This window comes from Pteropus alecto, unplaced genomic scaffold, assembly GCF_000325575.1.
Source record: "Pteropus alecto unplaced genomic scaffold, ASM32557v1 scaffold237, whole genome shotgun sequence".
NCBI classification, from domain to species: Eukaryota; Metazoa; Chordata; class Mammalia; order Chiroptera; family Pteropodidae; genus Pteropus; species Pteropus alecto.
This window is the reverse complement of record NW_006440624.1, coordinates 1,480,059-1,496,019: the sequence shown is the minus strand read 5'-3', so window position 1 is coordinate 1,496,019 and position 15,961 is coordinate 1,480,059. Positions and strand designations below refer to the sequence as shown.

General features: G+C 36.1%; 1 protein-coding gene and 1 pseudogene across 1 annotated transcript in view; both read left to right on the top strand.

Annotated features, from left to right (window-relative positions):
* The window catches only part of ADAMTS3 (ADAM metallopeptidase with thrombospondin type 1 motif 3), a 229,759-nt gene that overhangs the window by 156,392 nt on the left and 57,406 nt on the right, over nt 1-15,961 (top strand). Inside the window, exon 5 of the mRNA XM_006917296.3 lies at nt 13,439-13,638. Coding sequence (XP_006917358.1) covers nt 13,439-13,638 — 200 coding nt within the window. The remainder of the gene's footprint in view (nt 1-13,438; nt 13,639-15,961) is intronic.
* On the top strand, nt 387-4,733 carry LOC107196051 (annotated as a pseudogene).

The following is a 15,961-nucleotide window of genomic DNA, read 5'->3' as shown; positions in this document are numbered from 1 at the left end:
TTATCACTGGAAAGGTAATTCTATGTGGGTAAGCTCTATGTCTGCTGTGTCTACTACTGTACTCCCAGTGATTAGAGCAGGGCCTGGTTAATTGGCCCCATTCTTTAAATATTTATGAGAAAGAATAAATGAAAAATGTCAATATTCATAGTTTGGCTATAACAACTTGTTTAAATTTGTATTAAATTATTCCCTATGCCTTTGGAGAACAATTTAGTATGCTTAAGTAGTTTCTGGGGAAGTTCGAGGTAAAGAAATCTTTTACCTTTAATAAAGTAGTGTATAAGAGGCAACTGACGGAAATAACTTGCACTTTGAAATTGACAATTGTAAAATGGAATCCTACCTCTCTTTTATGCAATTGAGCTTACTTAGAAAACTTCAACTTTTAGCAGTGTGAGAGTACTAGAATATAACCTAGTAAATTGGGCATGGGGATGTCTTTCTCTACTCTTCAATTTAGTAGAGCTCAACTACAAAAACTGTAAGTAAGAAAGAATGTAATATAAGACTGTGAAGGGTAGGTGGCCAACCAGAGTCCCTAAGGTTTGAAGCCTATAACTGCTGCCACCACTCAAACCTGCCAAAGCACTGATACAGCTGCTGCCGTCTGACTACTAGATCTAGAAACAGTCTTGCCAGTAGCAGTGGTGGCAGGACTCAGTCATCCCTCTCCTCAGACTCCCTTAAGAAGCTTCAGATGGCATCTTCCATGGGCAGTGTGGTTGACAACACAGAACCAACAAAATGTATGCTTTCTCTCTAAGGATTAGCTAAGTTGGCACATTGAGAATATCGCGGAGATTTTGAGGCTGCTGAGAGATACTGCATGCAGCTCTAGAGACAAGAGCAAGACAATACTGATATGCTTTTATTACTTTGTTCTATACCCTTCCAGTATTAAAGGCTGGACAGACCTGCTCACTTTAGCACCCTGGCAATTATAAACAGAAACCCTTTCTGGCAGAAGCCTATTCGAATTTAAGAACTGTATACCAGCAAAGAGGATAGTTGCAGGAAGCATTTGAGCATTACCAGCATGCACAGCATCTCAAACCAGATTTCATAGAGTTATATTAAACTGGCAGCCACATTGGTAGCAGCAGGTGACATGGAAAGGACAGTATAACCTTATGTCTCTACTCTTCAGTATTGTACTGTGTTCGCAGTGATTTGAGAAGCCTGGTCAAAGCCCTGGATTGCTTGGAAGAAGCCAAGAAGTTTTCAGGGGATGAAGCCTCCTATTCCTTGCATAAGGTGTCTCAGTGAAGGGAGCTCAAGGCCTGGACATAGGGCAGACCCATACCCATACAAGAAAGATACCAAAAAGTCACATGTTGAAAAATATGACATGTTACTTGAAAGCAATTGAGATGCAACCAAACTTTGCAGTAGCTCCAGGTAATCTTGGCTGTATTTTCAATGCATAGGGGAGATTTGGTTTGCAATTCATCACTTTGCAATCCCAATTTTCTGGACACACATTAATTTAGGAAATGTCTTGAAAGAGGCGTAGATTTTTGACAGAGCTATGTTAGCTTACCTTTGTGCTCTAAGCTTGAGTCCAAATCATTTATAGTGTGCACAGCAACCTGGCTAGTGTATACTGTGAGCAAGGCCTGATGGATCTGGCAGTAGACACCTGCAGGCGAGCTATTGAACTACAACCACATTTCCTTGATGCTTATTGCAACCTAGCCAGGGCTCTTAAAGAGAAGGGCAGTGTTGCCAAAGCAGAAGATTGTTATAATATAGCTCTCCAGCCATGTCCCACTCATGCAGACTCTCTGCATAACCTAAACAATATCAAATGGGAACAGGGAAACATTGAAGAGGCAGTTCACTTGTATCATAAAGCATTAGAAAGTCTTCCCAGAGGTTGCTGCTGCCCATTCAAATTTAACAAGGATACTGCAGCAACAGGGAAAGCTGCAGAGAACTATGATACATTATAAGGAGGCTATGGGAAACTCTGTAAAGGAGATGCAGGATATTCAGGGAGCCTTGCAGTTTTACACTCATGCTATTGAGACTAACCCTGCATTTGCAGATGCCCATAGCAATCTGGCTTCCATTCACAAGGATTCAGGGACTATTCCTGAAGTAATAACTTCTTACCTCACTGCTTTGAAACTGAAATCTGATTTAAACTTAAACTTAATCCTGATGCTTATTGTAACTGAGCTCATTGCGTGCAGGTTGTCTGTGATTAGGCAGACTATAATGAGCAAATGTAGAAGATGGTCAGTATCATAGCTGACCAGTTAGAGATGAATAGGTTGCCTTCTATGCATCATCATGTTATATATTATCTCTCATGGCTTCAGGACAGAGTCATGGGAGCCTCTGCTTGGATAAGATTAGCATCCTTCATAAACCACTATATGAACATCTAAAAACTTGATGCTCAGTGATGGTCAGCTGCATGTAGGATATGTGAATTCTGAGTTTGGGAATCATCCTACTTCTTGCCTTATACAGTCTATTCCTGGAATGTACAATCCTGATAAATTTGAGGTATTCTGTTATGCCCTAAGCCTAGATGATTGCACAAACTTCTGAGTAAAGGTGATGGCAGAAGCCAGTCATTTCATTGGTCTTTATCAGATTCCATACAATGGAAAAGCACCTGATCTCTTTCATCAGGTTGGTACACACATCCTTGCTAATATGGATGGTTATACCAAGGGTGCTCCAAATGAACTCCTTGCTCTGAGGTCAACTCCTATTTAGGCATTGTGACTGGGAACCCTGAGACTAGTGGTGCACTTTTCATGGATTATATCACCACTAATAGGAACCTTCACCTGCTAAAGTTTCTGAGCAATATTCTGAGAAACTAACTGGCTTATATTCCCCATACTTTCTTTTCGGTGATCATACTAATATGTTCCCTCAGCTGGAGCAAAAGGCAGTCATCAATTTTAACTCCAGTGGGCACATTTGTGACAATCAGATTGCTCTGAATAGCAATGACCTCAAAGCATTTCTTGGTAGTTTACCAGATATGAAAATTGTCAAGATGAAGTGTCCTGATGGAGGAGACAATGCAGACAGCAATAATACAGCTCTTAATATGCCAGTTAGCCCTATGAATACTATTGCAGAAGCAGTTATTGAAATAGTTAACAGAGGACAAATTCAGATAACGATTAACGGATTCAGTATTAGCAACAGACTGGCAACTACCTAGATCAACAATAAGGCTACCACTGGAGAGGAGGTTTCCATTCCATTATGTAGCCACACGTTCTCAGTTTGGGTTACCAGAAGATGCCATTGTGTACTGTAAATTTATTCGGTGCTATAAAATTGACCCTTCTACTTTGCCGATGTGGGCAAATATTCTGAAGCATGTTCCTAATAGTGTGCTATGGCTGTTGCGTTTTCCAGCAGTAGAAGAACCTAATATTCAACAGTATGAACAAAATGTGGGCCTTCCCCAGAAACATATCATTTTTTTTTTCACCTGTTGCTCCTAAAAAAGAACATGTCAGGAGAGGTCAGATGGCTGATGTCTGGACACTGGACATCAGCCTGGACACTGTAGTAGGCACCCCGCATGGATGGATGTCCTCTGGGCAGAGACACCCATGGTGACTGTGCCAGGAGAGAGTCTCGATTCTTGAGTTGTGGCTTCCCAGCTCACTTGTTTAGGTTGTCTTTAGCTTATTGCTAAAAAAACAGATAAGTATATGAAGACATAGCTCTGAAACTGGGAACTGGTCTAGAATACCTGAAGAAAATTCTTAGCATAGTCTGGAAGCAGATACTATCTAGCCCTCTGTTCAACACCAAAAAAATATGCAGTGGAACTAGAATGGCTCTATCTACAGATGTGGCAACAAATTTGATCACATGTTTAAGCCTGTCAAAGTCACTGAGTCAGCCTAAATGAAGACTGTATGTACAGGGGAGTTGTCCCTGTACCGGAGCCTGAACTTTCTGGGGGAAAGGGAACTAGTTAACATACTTTTCACTTATGTATACAGTATCATGATGCAGAGGGGTGACATATAATGATGATAGTTCAGCAAGACTTGCTTGATAGGGAGAGACACAAGAGATGGGAGAGACACAAGAGATGGGAAACTGCTGTTCTACATGGAATCACCGTAGAATGTTGCAGCAACGGTAGTGCATAGGTCTGGAAGGCTTGCTCTCACCTGGTCTTCTCTGGGATAGTTAAAGCGGAGGGGAGAGCTAGATTATCCAGCTGTTTTGTGATTCCATGGATTGATTGAGTCTTCTGAATTAATTTTTCTTTATATTTGGAGTATTGGAGCTTTTTAAAATGTTTGGTTTCAGGTGCTTTTATTCATATGAAGTGTGTATGATTCTCTTGAGATAAGGTTTTAAACTAAAATATTGCTCCTTGTTTTAGTTTTTGAACTGTATAGAATTAATAGGGACTTTGCTAGTTTAGTCTTTTTACAGGTTTTATAAACCACTTGAGCCTAGATTAGTCGTTTTAGTGTCTGACCTAATGTTTGGAGTTATCAATGCTTTGTTGGTTTAGATGATGATTTAGAATTTTTTCTGGTCCATTTCCTTCTCTTCCCCTCCCTCTACTTCAAAATTCTCCTGTAACTTAGCTAACAAAGCCAAGTGTTTCTCTAAAACGCATCATCTAGTGCTAAATGAAAATTCTTAGGACTGATTATTAATTATGAAGGGCATAGTTGTGGTACTGTCATTGATGATCGTAATATAGATTTTTTTTTTGGCCTAGTTTTGACCTATTTCACTAGTATTTTGCCTTTGACTGCCCTTCTATGATGCTTCCAGAAGTGATAGTATGTAATAAGTTTTCTACATTCTTATCTAAGGTTTGTTTTCTTAAAGTCCTGTTCTTCCTATTTCAATCAGCAGAAATTAAATCCCAGGTAAGTATAAGTATTCAAATATTTAATCAGTATATCACAGTTATTGCAAATACATTAAATAACTTTCATCAAAAAAAAATGTTATAGGTAAAAAGCTCTGAAGGACCAACTATATGAGTAATTATTTTTCAGACCTTCTAGGGTATTATATAATAACTATCTTCTGGACTTGGTCTTGAAGTCTATATGGATTTGGCTTCAGTAGTAGCTAACTGTTCTGCTACTTGGTTTTGAGTATAAATTAGACTTTAGTCCTCCTGAAGCTTGAGTTCTTGGCTTTAATTACCAGAGGAATAAAATTATTGAATTTCAATAAAAGATTGAAAGCTTGAGTCCTAAATAGGCCAACATATGAGTATATGTTTTATTTGGTTGTACTGTTCTTATGCTATCCAGTAACAGATAATTTTTTTTGTCCACTAGTAGTATTCTAGATTATAATGTCTTTCTAAAGCATTGAGGTAGTGCACCTATTCTGTAGTTGCAGCTGATGCCTGAATAGACCCTAACTGACAAATTACTGTTTAATAAGAAGTTGAATTTCTGAAAGGTTCTTACTGTTAACCAAAATCTGAGCAAGGAGTCTCAAATGTAATTGTTAGCCAGAATTACATGTTAATGAACTATTTATCTTTTAATAATGTAAATCAAGAAACATCAGTTTAGGGATTTCTTAATTTATTTTTTACCTGATTGAAATATCAGTTAAAAGTTGCCAGCATCAGATAAACTGATATTTGAAATTCACCAAACTACTTAATGTGGAATAGGATAATATACTTTCAGTGCCCTCAAGGCTGTGACCTTATAGCCATTTTATGTAACATATCATTTCTCCTATAAGGATACATGTTTTTCCTGACATGAAAAGTAGCTGCTCTGGTTAAAGCTTTGCTTATCATAACAGGCTTTTTTTCCAGCTAATATGTCTGTGGAAGACTTAATTCTGAATAGAGATATAGATATTAATGGAAACAAATTTTTTTTCTATTCTACTCTATCAAAAAAGCAAAACATTTAATTTGTACTATAGAAATTCAGATATTGTCTTGTGATCTTTAAACAGTGATTTGCTTTAAAAAAAAACATAATCAAGAGGAGAGAAATGTTAATTAAAATGCTATTTAATGTGTAGAGTAGTAAAATTTGAAAATTAAAAACTATCTTCTGGAACTAACTTTATGACTTTAGCTGAAAAAGAGCTACAGAAACGAGGAAACAGATTACTAGTAACAAAGCCCATCATTTAAAATGAAATAAAGAGAATAAAATTAATTCGAGAGATTAAACAGAATATATTATCCTTTTCAAAGGACTCTATAGCCTGAGAATAGTTTATTAAAGAAGAGTGGGAAGGAAATGAGGACAATGATGATACTGTAGAAGCAAAAATATAGATTGGTTTATTAATCATGGTTCTTTTAGTTTCAGTTGTTAGGAACTAAGATCAAATTGTTTTAAGAAAAAGTTTTTAAGAAAAACAGATAAAGAAAATAAGATGGCGATAGTTTATTGACTTGTGAAACTGGAAGACCAGTTTCTGGAGTAGTTGGATTCAGAAGCTCAAAGTCGCCATCAGAGCATAAACTATTCTCTCCATTAGTAATCTTCACTTTCCTCTTCTTGCATTAAACATAGAGGAAAAACTTGCCCAATGCTAGCCCCAAGCAGCTGCAGTGTTATATTCTGCTAGTTTCAAGCTTAGGAGAGAACTTCTCTTCCCTAGTAGATACACATAAAACAACCCTAGGTCATAGTTTTGTTGGCATGATTTAGACAATTCACCCATATATTAACCAATTAGTAGTCAAAGCAATAGTATATAGTACTTAGCCATGCCTGGGTCAATGCCCACTGCTATAGCCAAGTATAGAGGAGGGCAGAATGTAGAAGTGAGGGCGAGAGGGTGTAAATCCATGTAACTGCAGGGACTGCCTGGAGAAAGTTAGTTACCTCGTGCCTAGAGTTGCTAGATTTAGATACAGAATTGTCATTTAAATTTTAATTTTAGATAAATAGTAAATTTTTAGTATTAGATATGTCTCAATCAATATTTGAGATACATTAAAAAAATGTTGTTTACCTAAAATTTGAATTTAACAGAGAATACTGTTTTTTTGTCTGACAACTCAGCCCATACCCAAACATTTTAGTGATTTATTCAAGAAATGGTTGGAATAGAACTGAGCAAGCTATAATGTTGAGAGTCCACTGCTCTGGTAATGAAGGACTGCACCTTTCCAAAAACACTTAGAGGCCAAGGAATGCAGAAGTGATCTTAGGCAAACAGATTACAGTGAGATAAACACAAATGGTATCATACAAACTGTATTAATGCAAACTAAGATAGAATAAAAGAAACCAGTGGAAGACTGTTAACTAGGGAATGCAGGAAGAGAAGAATCTGAAATGAAGGATTTAGCAATGTGGTTGCCTGTGCAACATCTATTTTCCCCTCCTCTTTTAAGGACATCCTCCTTTATATTTTTAATAGGACCTTAATATTTTTCATAAACCGAAACTTTTCCTAAACACGTGTTTTAGCGGAGGCCAGCCTCAGTCACAAAAGTAGATTTCTGGTTGGACTAAGACATTCATGGGTTCTGTTCTTCTTACTTGTGAATGATTTTTACATAGGCATTTGATTCAGTTCTGGCCACTGAAAACTGTAGTTAAGTCTACCAGAGGGCCTCTAGGAAAGATGTTTGCCTACAGCTAAGAAAGACCTGTGTGAAGATACAGTTTGTTGACCTGGCTATGATGCCGGAATTGGTGCAACCATTTTGGAGTAATCAAAGCAGCTCATCTGAAGACAAAGTTTGCACACGGAGAATGGCAACACATGGAAAAATAGGGAAACTGGACGCTTCATGATTTACTCATTAACCCAGGAATCACTCTACCTCAGGGCCTCTTGAAAGGCAAGCTAATATGCTTAAAATACTTTAAGTAAAATTTTATTTATTTGCAGATAAAAATATTCTGATATATAGGAGATTCTTATTAAAAGTCAGAATGTTCTATGTATTGGACATTTAGGTGAGTTTTCTCTTGTTTGTTTGCTAATCATCAGAAACCCAAAGCATAAAAACATTTTTTTAACTTTAAAGGTAAGAAGTTTTCCTTTAAATAATACTGTGTGGTAGCCCTTAAAATGGTCAGTGAAAACAAAAGCAATACGTGTATTTTAGAATTAGAACTTTTGGAGAAAAGAAATCACGGAAACTCATTAAGAGATAATGTCTTTTTGTTTAAAAAAAAAAGCAAGTTACTTAATGAAACTTCAGAATTGACATCATAAATTGGCCTGAGGATAGTTCTTTGAACTTTCAATATGGAATTTTGCAGTGGATGAAGGACTCAGCTGCTTTTCACAGAAATATTTTATATCTTGGTAGAATGGGCCCCCTATATATATGGAGATGCTATTACTATATCTTTTAGGAATTGATAACAGTATACATTTTTTAAAAGACAATGGAAAAAATCACTACTGAATGACACAGGCAGGTCGACACAATTATTTAAGTTAACTGCTCTCTGCTTCTGATGTTAACATACGACATTTGTTGCACTTTACACCTATTTTTAGCTCTGATCTTAGGATCTCCACCTACTATTGGAAAATCCAGCTTATAGTATTCCAGACACTTCATTTTCACCACAGTATTCTTTTCATGAAGAATGCCAAATTTCTACACAGACTCACTCCGTATTTATTGTTACTGCAAAACAGTATGATTCTTCCTTATTTTCTGAAGTAGATGCATTATAAAGAAAACTGCTCTGGGACATTTTGGTAAAGTGAATCTACTTTATCATTCATTCATTAACATGTTAACTTGCATTCCCAAAGGGAGCAGGAGTGCCAGGGGTACCTAGACGACAAAATTAAATATTTTCAGTGTCATATCTATTAGGACTAGTTTCAGTGACATAAAAAACGAAAACCCAAAGATGGCCAAAACACACCAGATGTGCTATTCCTCATGTGTAGCAAAGTCTGTTGCTAGACAGCTCAGGGCTGGGATGGCAGGTCAACAGTCATTGCGGGGTCAGATCTCTTCTTCAAAGCCGCCCAACCATACTCGGCAGGTGCCTTGATTCCAACATTACCTCATAGAACTCCTGATATGTTCATGTTTCCAGGCTGCAGGAAGAAATACTGAGTGAAGGAACAAAGGGGCACACCTACCAAGATAAATCACCTTCCTTAGGGGAGCCTTCGTGAAAGCCCTTTATACAAACAGTTTAAGCCACCGAGGTCTAAGCAATACTTCTGCTCACATCTCATTGGCTTATCCTTAGTCATGTGTGGTCCTTAGTCACCGGGGAGACTGGGAATGACTTCTATTGGATTTATTGCCTCCTCAAATAAAATCGACATTCTTCTTAGGAAGGAGAGAATAGAATATAGGGTAGATGATTCTCTCCCTGCCTTTATTACAGTATGCTTAAGATTGCATTCCAACCTTAAATGTATGTATATCAGATTCAGAATTTGATCAGAACTTGTAACCTTTCTGATTTAATCTTTGTCTCCTGCCATTTTTCAGACCATAGGAATTTCTTCCGGGGGTGGAGAATGATTTCATCAGTCCTACACTGTAAATATAATTAGGCATCTACACATGCCATATTCCATCCTGAAAATGTCTCGAGCCCAAGTGTTCACAATCAATCAACAAAACTAATTATAGTCTACTTTATCTATTTGATAAATTCAAAATTCTGGTTTAACACTAACGATCCTATATTTAATACTAAAATAGCTATACTTGTGATTGATTGGTTACCTGTGTTTTTGTTATTTCAACAGAAACAGACTTTATAAAAAAATTATTCTTCTTCTGTAAATTTATATATGCAATTGGGAAGCTAGGGGTACACAAAGGGTACGATCAAAACATTTCCAAAATATTAATTCAGTAATTCCTAATATAAGTTTCAAAAAACTTCTACTTTCTAAAAGTTTGAAAAAGAAAGCTCAATCTTGAAAAATACTCTGAGCCTCACTTTGCTGGAATGAAGTATGGGGAATGGTAACACCACTGTACCTATTGCAGGGACTTCTTAATTATTTTTTAAAAGACGCTCAGTTTTCCTGCTAATTCTGTTTTATCAATCGCTGTCCGCTGTCCAACTCAGCCACTACCATTCAGGTCACCTTGAATGCACTTATGTAGCATGATGCCAACAGGATGCCACCAAAAAGCCATAGTTTGCAATACCCAGTACAAAATGTCTCTCAGCTTTTCCTTCTCGAACTTGCCTACTGCCTTCTATGTGATTTCTTCAGTCCTCTTAGCGTCAATGAATTTGATGGGGAGCGTTGGACAGGATAGCATGATACTGCCCTTTAATGTTCCTATCCCTATATTTTATAGAGGCGCTTATATAGTAGTGGAATTAGACACAGAGGCATCTAAAATTTTGTCAAAGCTCGTCAGCTTTTAAACTCTGAAATTTTATAAAGGTAGGAACTGTTATTGAAGGGCATGTTCTGGTATACCCTGATTAGATCTGCCTGAACTAGCAATTGTGAAGGCGATTCAAGCCTACATAATTTGTTACTACATTATAAAAATGCAGCTACATTCCGAATATAAAACCTGTACAACTATGTGGTTGCCAGGGTTACACCAAGTAGTTCTTTCCCTTCTCAGGGCCCCCCACATGTGTGGGTGCTTAATAAGTGTGTATTGAGTGAAGATCAGTGCCATCTGTAAGGTCTTTCCAATTTGTATTAGGTTTTTAATCTACTAAACAAGCTCGTTGCATAGGATTTAATCCTAATTTTATATTCAAAGTAAACATTCTGGATACTTCTCTCCTCATATCTCCTTTGAGCTCTGAGGAGATATTGTTACCTCATTCTTTCTAAAAGTGTCAACAGTTTAGATGTTCCTTCACTAATTCCAGATTTTTTTCTCACCTATGTTTGAAAAGAACTGTAACAGATTTGTGGTACATAAAATAATATAGAAAGCTTTAAAAAATGACAGCTTCTCTTAATGAGAAATCACGATCATCATCACATCATTATTATAGTAGTAGCAGTAAAAATATAGTATTTGTTGAGCATTTAAATCTAAGCACTGCGTACAGTGTTTTTACAGTCATTATCCTATCATCTCAGCAAGTCTGAAAAGTAGGTGTTATTATCCTGTTTTACAGATGAGGAAACTGACAGGGATTAGGCATCTTAAATAAAATCACACTGCTAGGATGTGACACTTCCAGGATTTGAAGTCAGGTATGTCTGATTACAAAGCCTGTGCTATTAATCATTTCACTATTACATTGTAAAGTAGGCATACTGAGAAAAATTCATGACGAATGAAGTTATTTCACAGCCTCAGAACTGTCTATAATTAATAGAGACTTATATAGATAAAAAGTGCCAGAAGTAATTCCACTTGTTTTGTTTTGTTTTTGAATGTTTGACATTGTCCACTTTAGGAATCATAGAAAAAAACATTGTACAGTAGAGGAGAAAATGGGGATAGAGTATTCTTGATTAAATGACGGCAGTGGTTGAAAGAAAAAGGCTTCCTTCTTCCTTCCTAGGTTCCATGCAATGAAAAAGAGATTCTCTTCTCTCTCCAGAAAACTGCCTATTTAAAGAGAGATGGAAAGGCCCAACCAAAGGTGTGTTCGAGCAGAATGAACTGTCTTTCTGAAATAAGTATTCAACCTTCTTCATTCATGCATCAGACTTAATGATATGATGACATTGGTAGCATATTTCCATTGGAAGCTGCTGCTGACAGTTCTGCCAAAAAGAGCCATATTTAGAACTGAGAGTTCATGTATGAATTTCCTATTTGTATAGTAGGTATCACAGCCTTTCAAATTCTCAAGTGTGTGAAAAGACTGGAGATTGAATAGTAAAGCTGTTTGCAGGTGTAGTCTCTTGCCTTCATTGTGGGTGTACAACTCTTAAAAACAACTTTTGAGGAAAGCTTTCCATTTAATGTGGATAGTGGTGAGAGTTATTTATGTGTTGTGGAGCCAATGTGATTCCCTGATGAGGAGAAAATTCCCAGCTAATGATCTAATAGTTGGGCTTGGGTCAAAGTGAATTACAGTATAGCTTTCAAACCTGAGTAGTCACATTCAGAGCTAATGCCCATGCTCGCAAGGGAGGGTGCTGGTGCTTCTATATATTTTTTTTTAAGTGAAAAGGGCGTGAATGGGATCTTACTTCCACTACTTCTAAGTCCATGTGGCTAGGGCTTGGTCATCAATCTTTCTGGCTAAGAGACACCTTTTTCCCCTCCCAACTTTACTAAAACCACAAAGGTGGAGAGGAAAACTCCTATTCATTAATGTCAGACACTGATTCAAATAGCTACAGGCCCTAGTGCAGCATTAAATAAACCTTCATATAAAACATGAGCTGGACATGGTTCTCTCAAATGTGTTTTTAGATATGTGGTTGTTTTACACATCAAGGCAGTTTGTAAAATAAATTTTTTTCCAGGTTTTATATATTTGAAATGGAAATGAATATACTTTCATCTTTATACCAAAACTTTTGCATAGCTTTTACTTTAGTATCTAAATGATAGATTTTATTTTTCAATTCACCAAAAACATTTCCTTTACTGAAAACGTGGTAATCTGAAGACAAATAATCTAGAAAAGTAGAACCTAAGAATACCTCTCTTTCTCTCCAGATAGATACATAGAACTATATATACATATATTTATTTCTTTGTGTGTATATATGTATATCTGTGTGTGAGTATGTATGTGTAATTCCACTTGGAAAGTAAAAAAAAAAAAATACTTCAACTGCATAAAATAAAAATGATTTATACTTTTATTTTTCTTCAGATATAGGTAAAGTTCTGACTTTCTTACTTTGGCTTCGTATACATTTACCTAGATGGCAATTGAAATGACCTGCTCTCCAAATGATGGCCCGCGCAAGTGTGTATACCTATAGTGTTACTTGCAGCGTTCACTAGAAAACCATACTCAAAAGAAATGGAGTAATGTATACTGACCAATAATTATACCACTAGATGCTGTTGTTTTGCTCTGCTATGACTTTTAAATTCAGACTACTGGAAAATGGAGAGATTTAAGTTTATGTGATACAAATTCTACACTCTATAATTATAGTTACTTAAATTACCCACTGTCAACTTATCAACACATGACTTTTTTATTTATAATTACCACTTATTTAATAACTACTTAGCACATGTTCTGTACCAACACTTCCTTTGTTTTGCACTGGGGACATAGATACAGAAAACTAAACTACTCTTATCCTCATGGAGCATTCAGACCTGTGTGGCGACATTGCTTTCTGTGCAGTAGAATTATGTCCTCACTGTTGCTATTCTATGTTGAATTTATAGGAGGTCTGTCTGTTCATATGGATGTGCACATTACTTAAGGAATAAGCTGAAAAGCAGTGTCTCAGTGATTATGGATTATAATGATAGGCCCCCTAGAAGATTTTGTTTTGTTAAAATGTTATTAGAGGGTCCTTTGGGGGAAACTGAAATGCCTGAGTTTTCTTTGTGTCTTAATAGAGTCGGATCTGGGAGGCCTCGATGACCTAGGTACCGTTTACAGCAGCATTGACCGGCAGCTGAATGAAACAGTGAGGCTCCGCAGGCACGCAGGAGACAATGATTACAACATCGAGGTGCTGCTGGGAGTGGATGACTCTGTGGTCCGTTTCCATGGCAAAGAGCATGTCCAAAACTACCTGCTCACCCTGATGAACATTGTGAGTAGTGACACCTTTCTGAGCTTTCTTGACCTTTTAATTCACTTCTCCTGTTTTATTAGCGTCTTTCGGAAACCTGTGTGAAGATTTCTGGGAATGTGCCCATATCCAAAATGCGTGCATAGTGCATTAAATGCAAACAGGGATCTGAGTATTTAACATACAAGGATGAAAAAATAAAGGAAGCATGAAGCACACATTTCTTCTAGTTGATCAAGTAGTTTTCCATTGTCATCAAAGGGAAATCATAAATTTAAGAAGTCATAATAGGATCGAACTATAACATGAATTATGATTTTGTTATGTTCTGGGGATAATCAGAACTCTCAGCACTTAGTATGCCACCCTTGATGTAGCCACAAAGGATGAAATAGTTCTTTTAGCATCATTTTGTATCCCAGGATAATAAAGAATGACTTAGGCTTTATAACTCTGGATTCTCGTTGGTAGAGCTTTTGAATAAGAGTAATATTTTTCAATATTATATGATGAAGATAATATATTTACAAAGCACAGTCAACTCTCGTCACAGTGCTATAATACAGTCATAAAAGGCTCTTTAAATTTGTCCTTTATTTCTTTTTCATGAACCTTAATCATATCCAGAAGAAATTTATTCAACATCCTCAAACTGGTACTTTTTTCCTTGTGAATCGGCAGAAAGCAATTGAAGAGAAATACTACATAAACCATCTACTTTTAAAAGATAACTGAGATGTGCACTCTATATATTTTATCTCTTAGAGTTATGAAATAAATATTATATTGATCTATCAAATGTATTCCTTAAGACTGTTCTTTCTCTCTTAGCCTTTGACTATTGATATAATTTCTTTGGGCATCTAGGTTGTTTACCTTCTTTTTTCCATGCTTAAGATTAGATTTCAAATAATTATACTGGAGAAGAAGAATTATTAATTTACTAATCATGATTTTATTTATTCTAATATTTAAGCCTATATGTTAAATATACTTTTGTTCATTAAGATGTCAATTTATAAAATTCTGCATATTCCATGTCTCTGTGAAATGGAAAATGAGTATAGAAATTCAAAATCATTTTTAATTGTTTATTGGCACTAATTCCTGTTATGAAGACCGATTAACACACAGAAAACAAATTTTTAGCCTTGACAATAGATGTGTATAAAACTTCATCATTGTGAATTAAATGAATGCCTTCAACTATTAACTATTAACTTTTTATATGACCTGCTAGTCTTGTAACTTCAGGAATGTCGCTTTGCCTTTCTGTGCCTGCTTTAGTCTTCCCATCTGTATAATGAAAACAATAATAGGATTTACCTCACTAGGGATGTTGAGGATTGAATGAGTAAGTGCAAGTCATGTACTTTATACAGTGCTGTATATACATGTGGAAGTATTCGATCATGTTTTAGAGTTCTACATGAAATTTACTTCCAAAATTACCTAAAAATTAAAAATTCCTATGGAGATGCTATTTTCATTTGTGCCATTTATTCTGCCCCTGGGCTACTGTCTCCTACCACTAGCAAGGGAAGTCAATCATTATAGACTTCCTAGGCCCCCATCTGGTGCTCAGACTACAGAAAGCTCTCGGAGTAATGCAGCAGAGACTTGATATGGTCCTGTTCCTCACAAAACTTATAATTCAGTCTAGGAGAAAAAAGAAATACAAGGGAAAAATTTAAAGGTTAAACAATAAAAGGCATTCTCTTATTAAGACTTAGGTGCTCTATTATAAATTCTATAAGACTTTAGAGAAGAAAATGTGATAATAGCCTTTCCAGTTGTAAAGTGTTGAGAATATTAAATTGGGACTTAGAAGGCAGAGGCTTTAGTTCAAGCTCTATTAACTGGTTGGCTCTTTGAAATTATACAAATCATGTTTGTTCCTGGGGTTTAGTTTTTATATTTATAAAATTGACAGGTTCGACAAGGTGTTCATCCTGCAATTAATCAGAAAGTTGGGAGTTAAACTGGGACTTTAGGAATTTGTTTATCTGTTGTTTATACCACTTAGGTTTGTTTGTTTTTTGTTTGTTTGTTTTTTTAAGGGCACATGAAAATTTAAAGGTTTTCTAGGTAGATTCTATTGACAAAAATAGAAGTAGGTATAGTGTATTCACCAGACAATGAGTTTAGGTGTTAAAAAATAAACAAAAGGATACATTTTATGTTTGAAAGCAGGTTTGTTTTCAAGTCCATTAAAAAGTTTAGATAATTGGTTGAGCTTCTGTCTCAAATACCAGAAATTATTCTAAAATTAATAGAGTATCAGAGAATGGAACTGTAGAAAATAAAATGATTTCTAAAACTTAATAATTTTATTTCGTTAAAG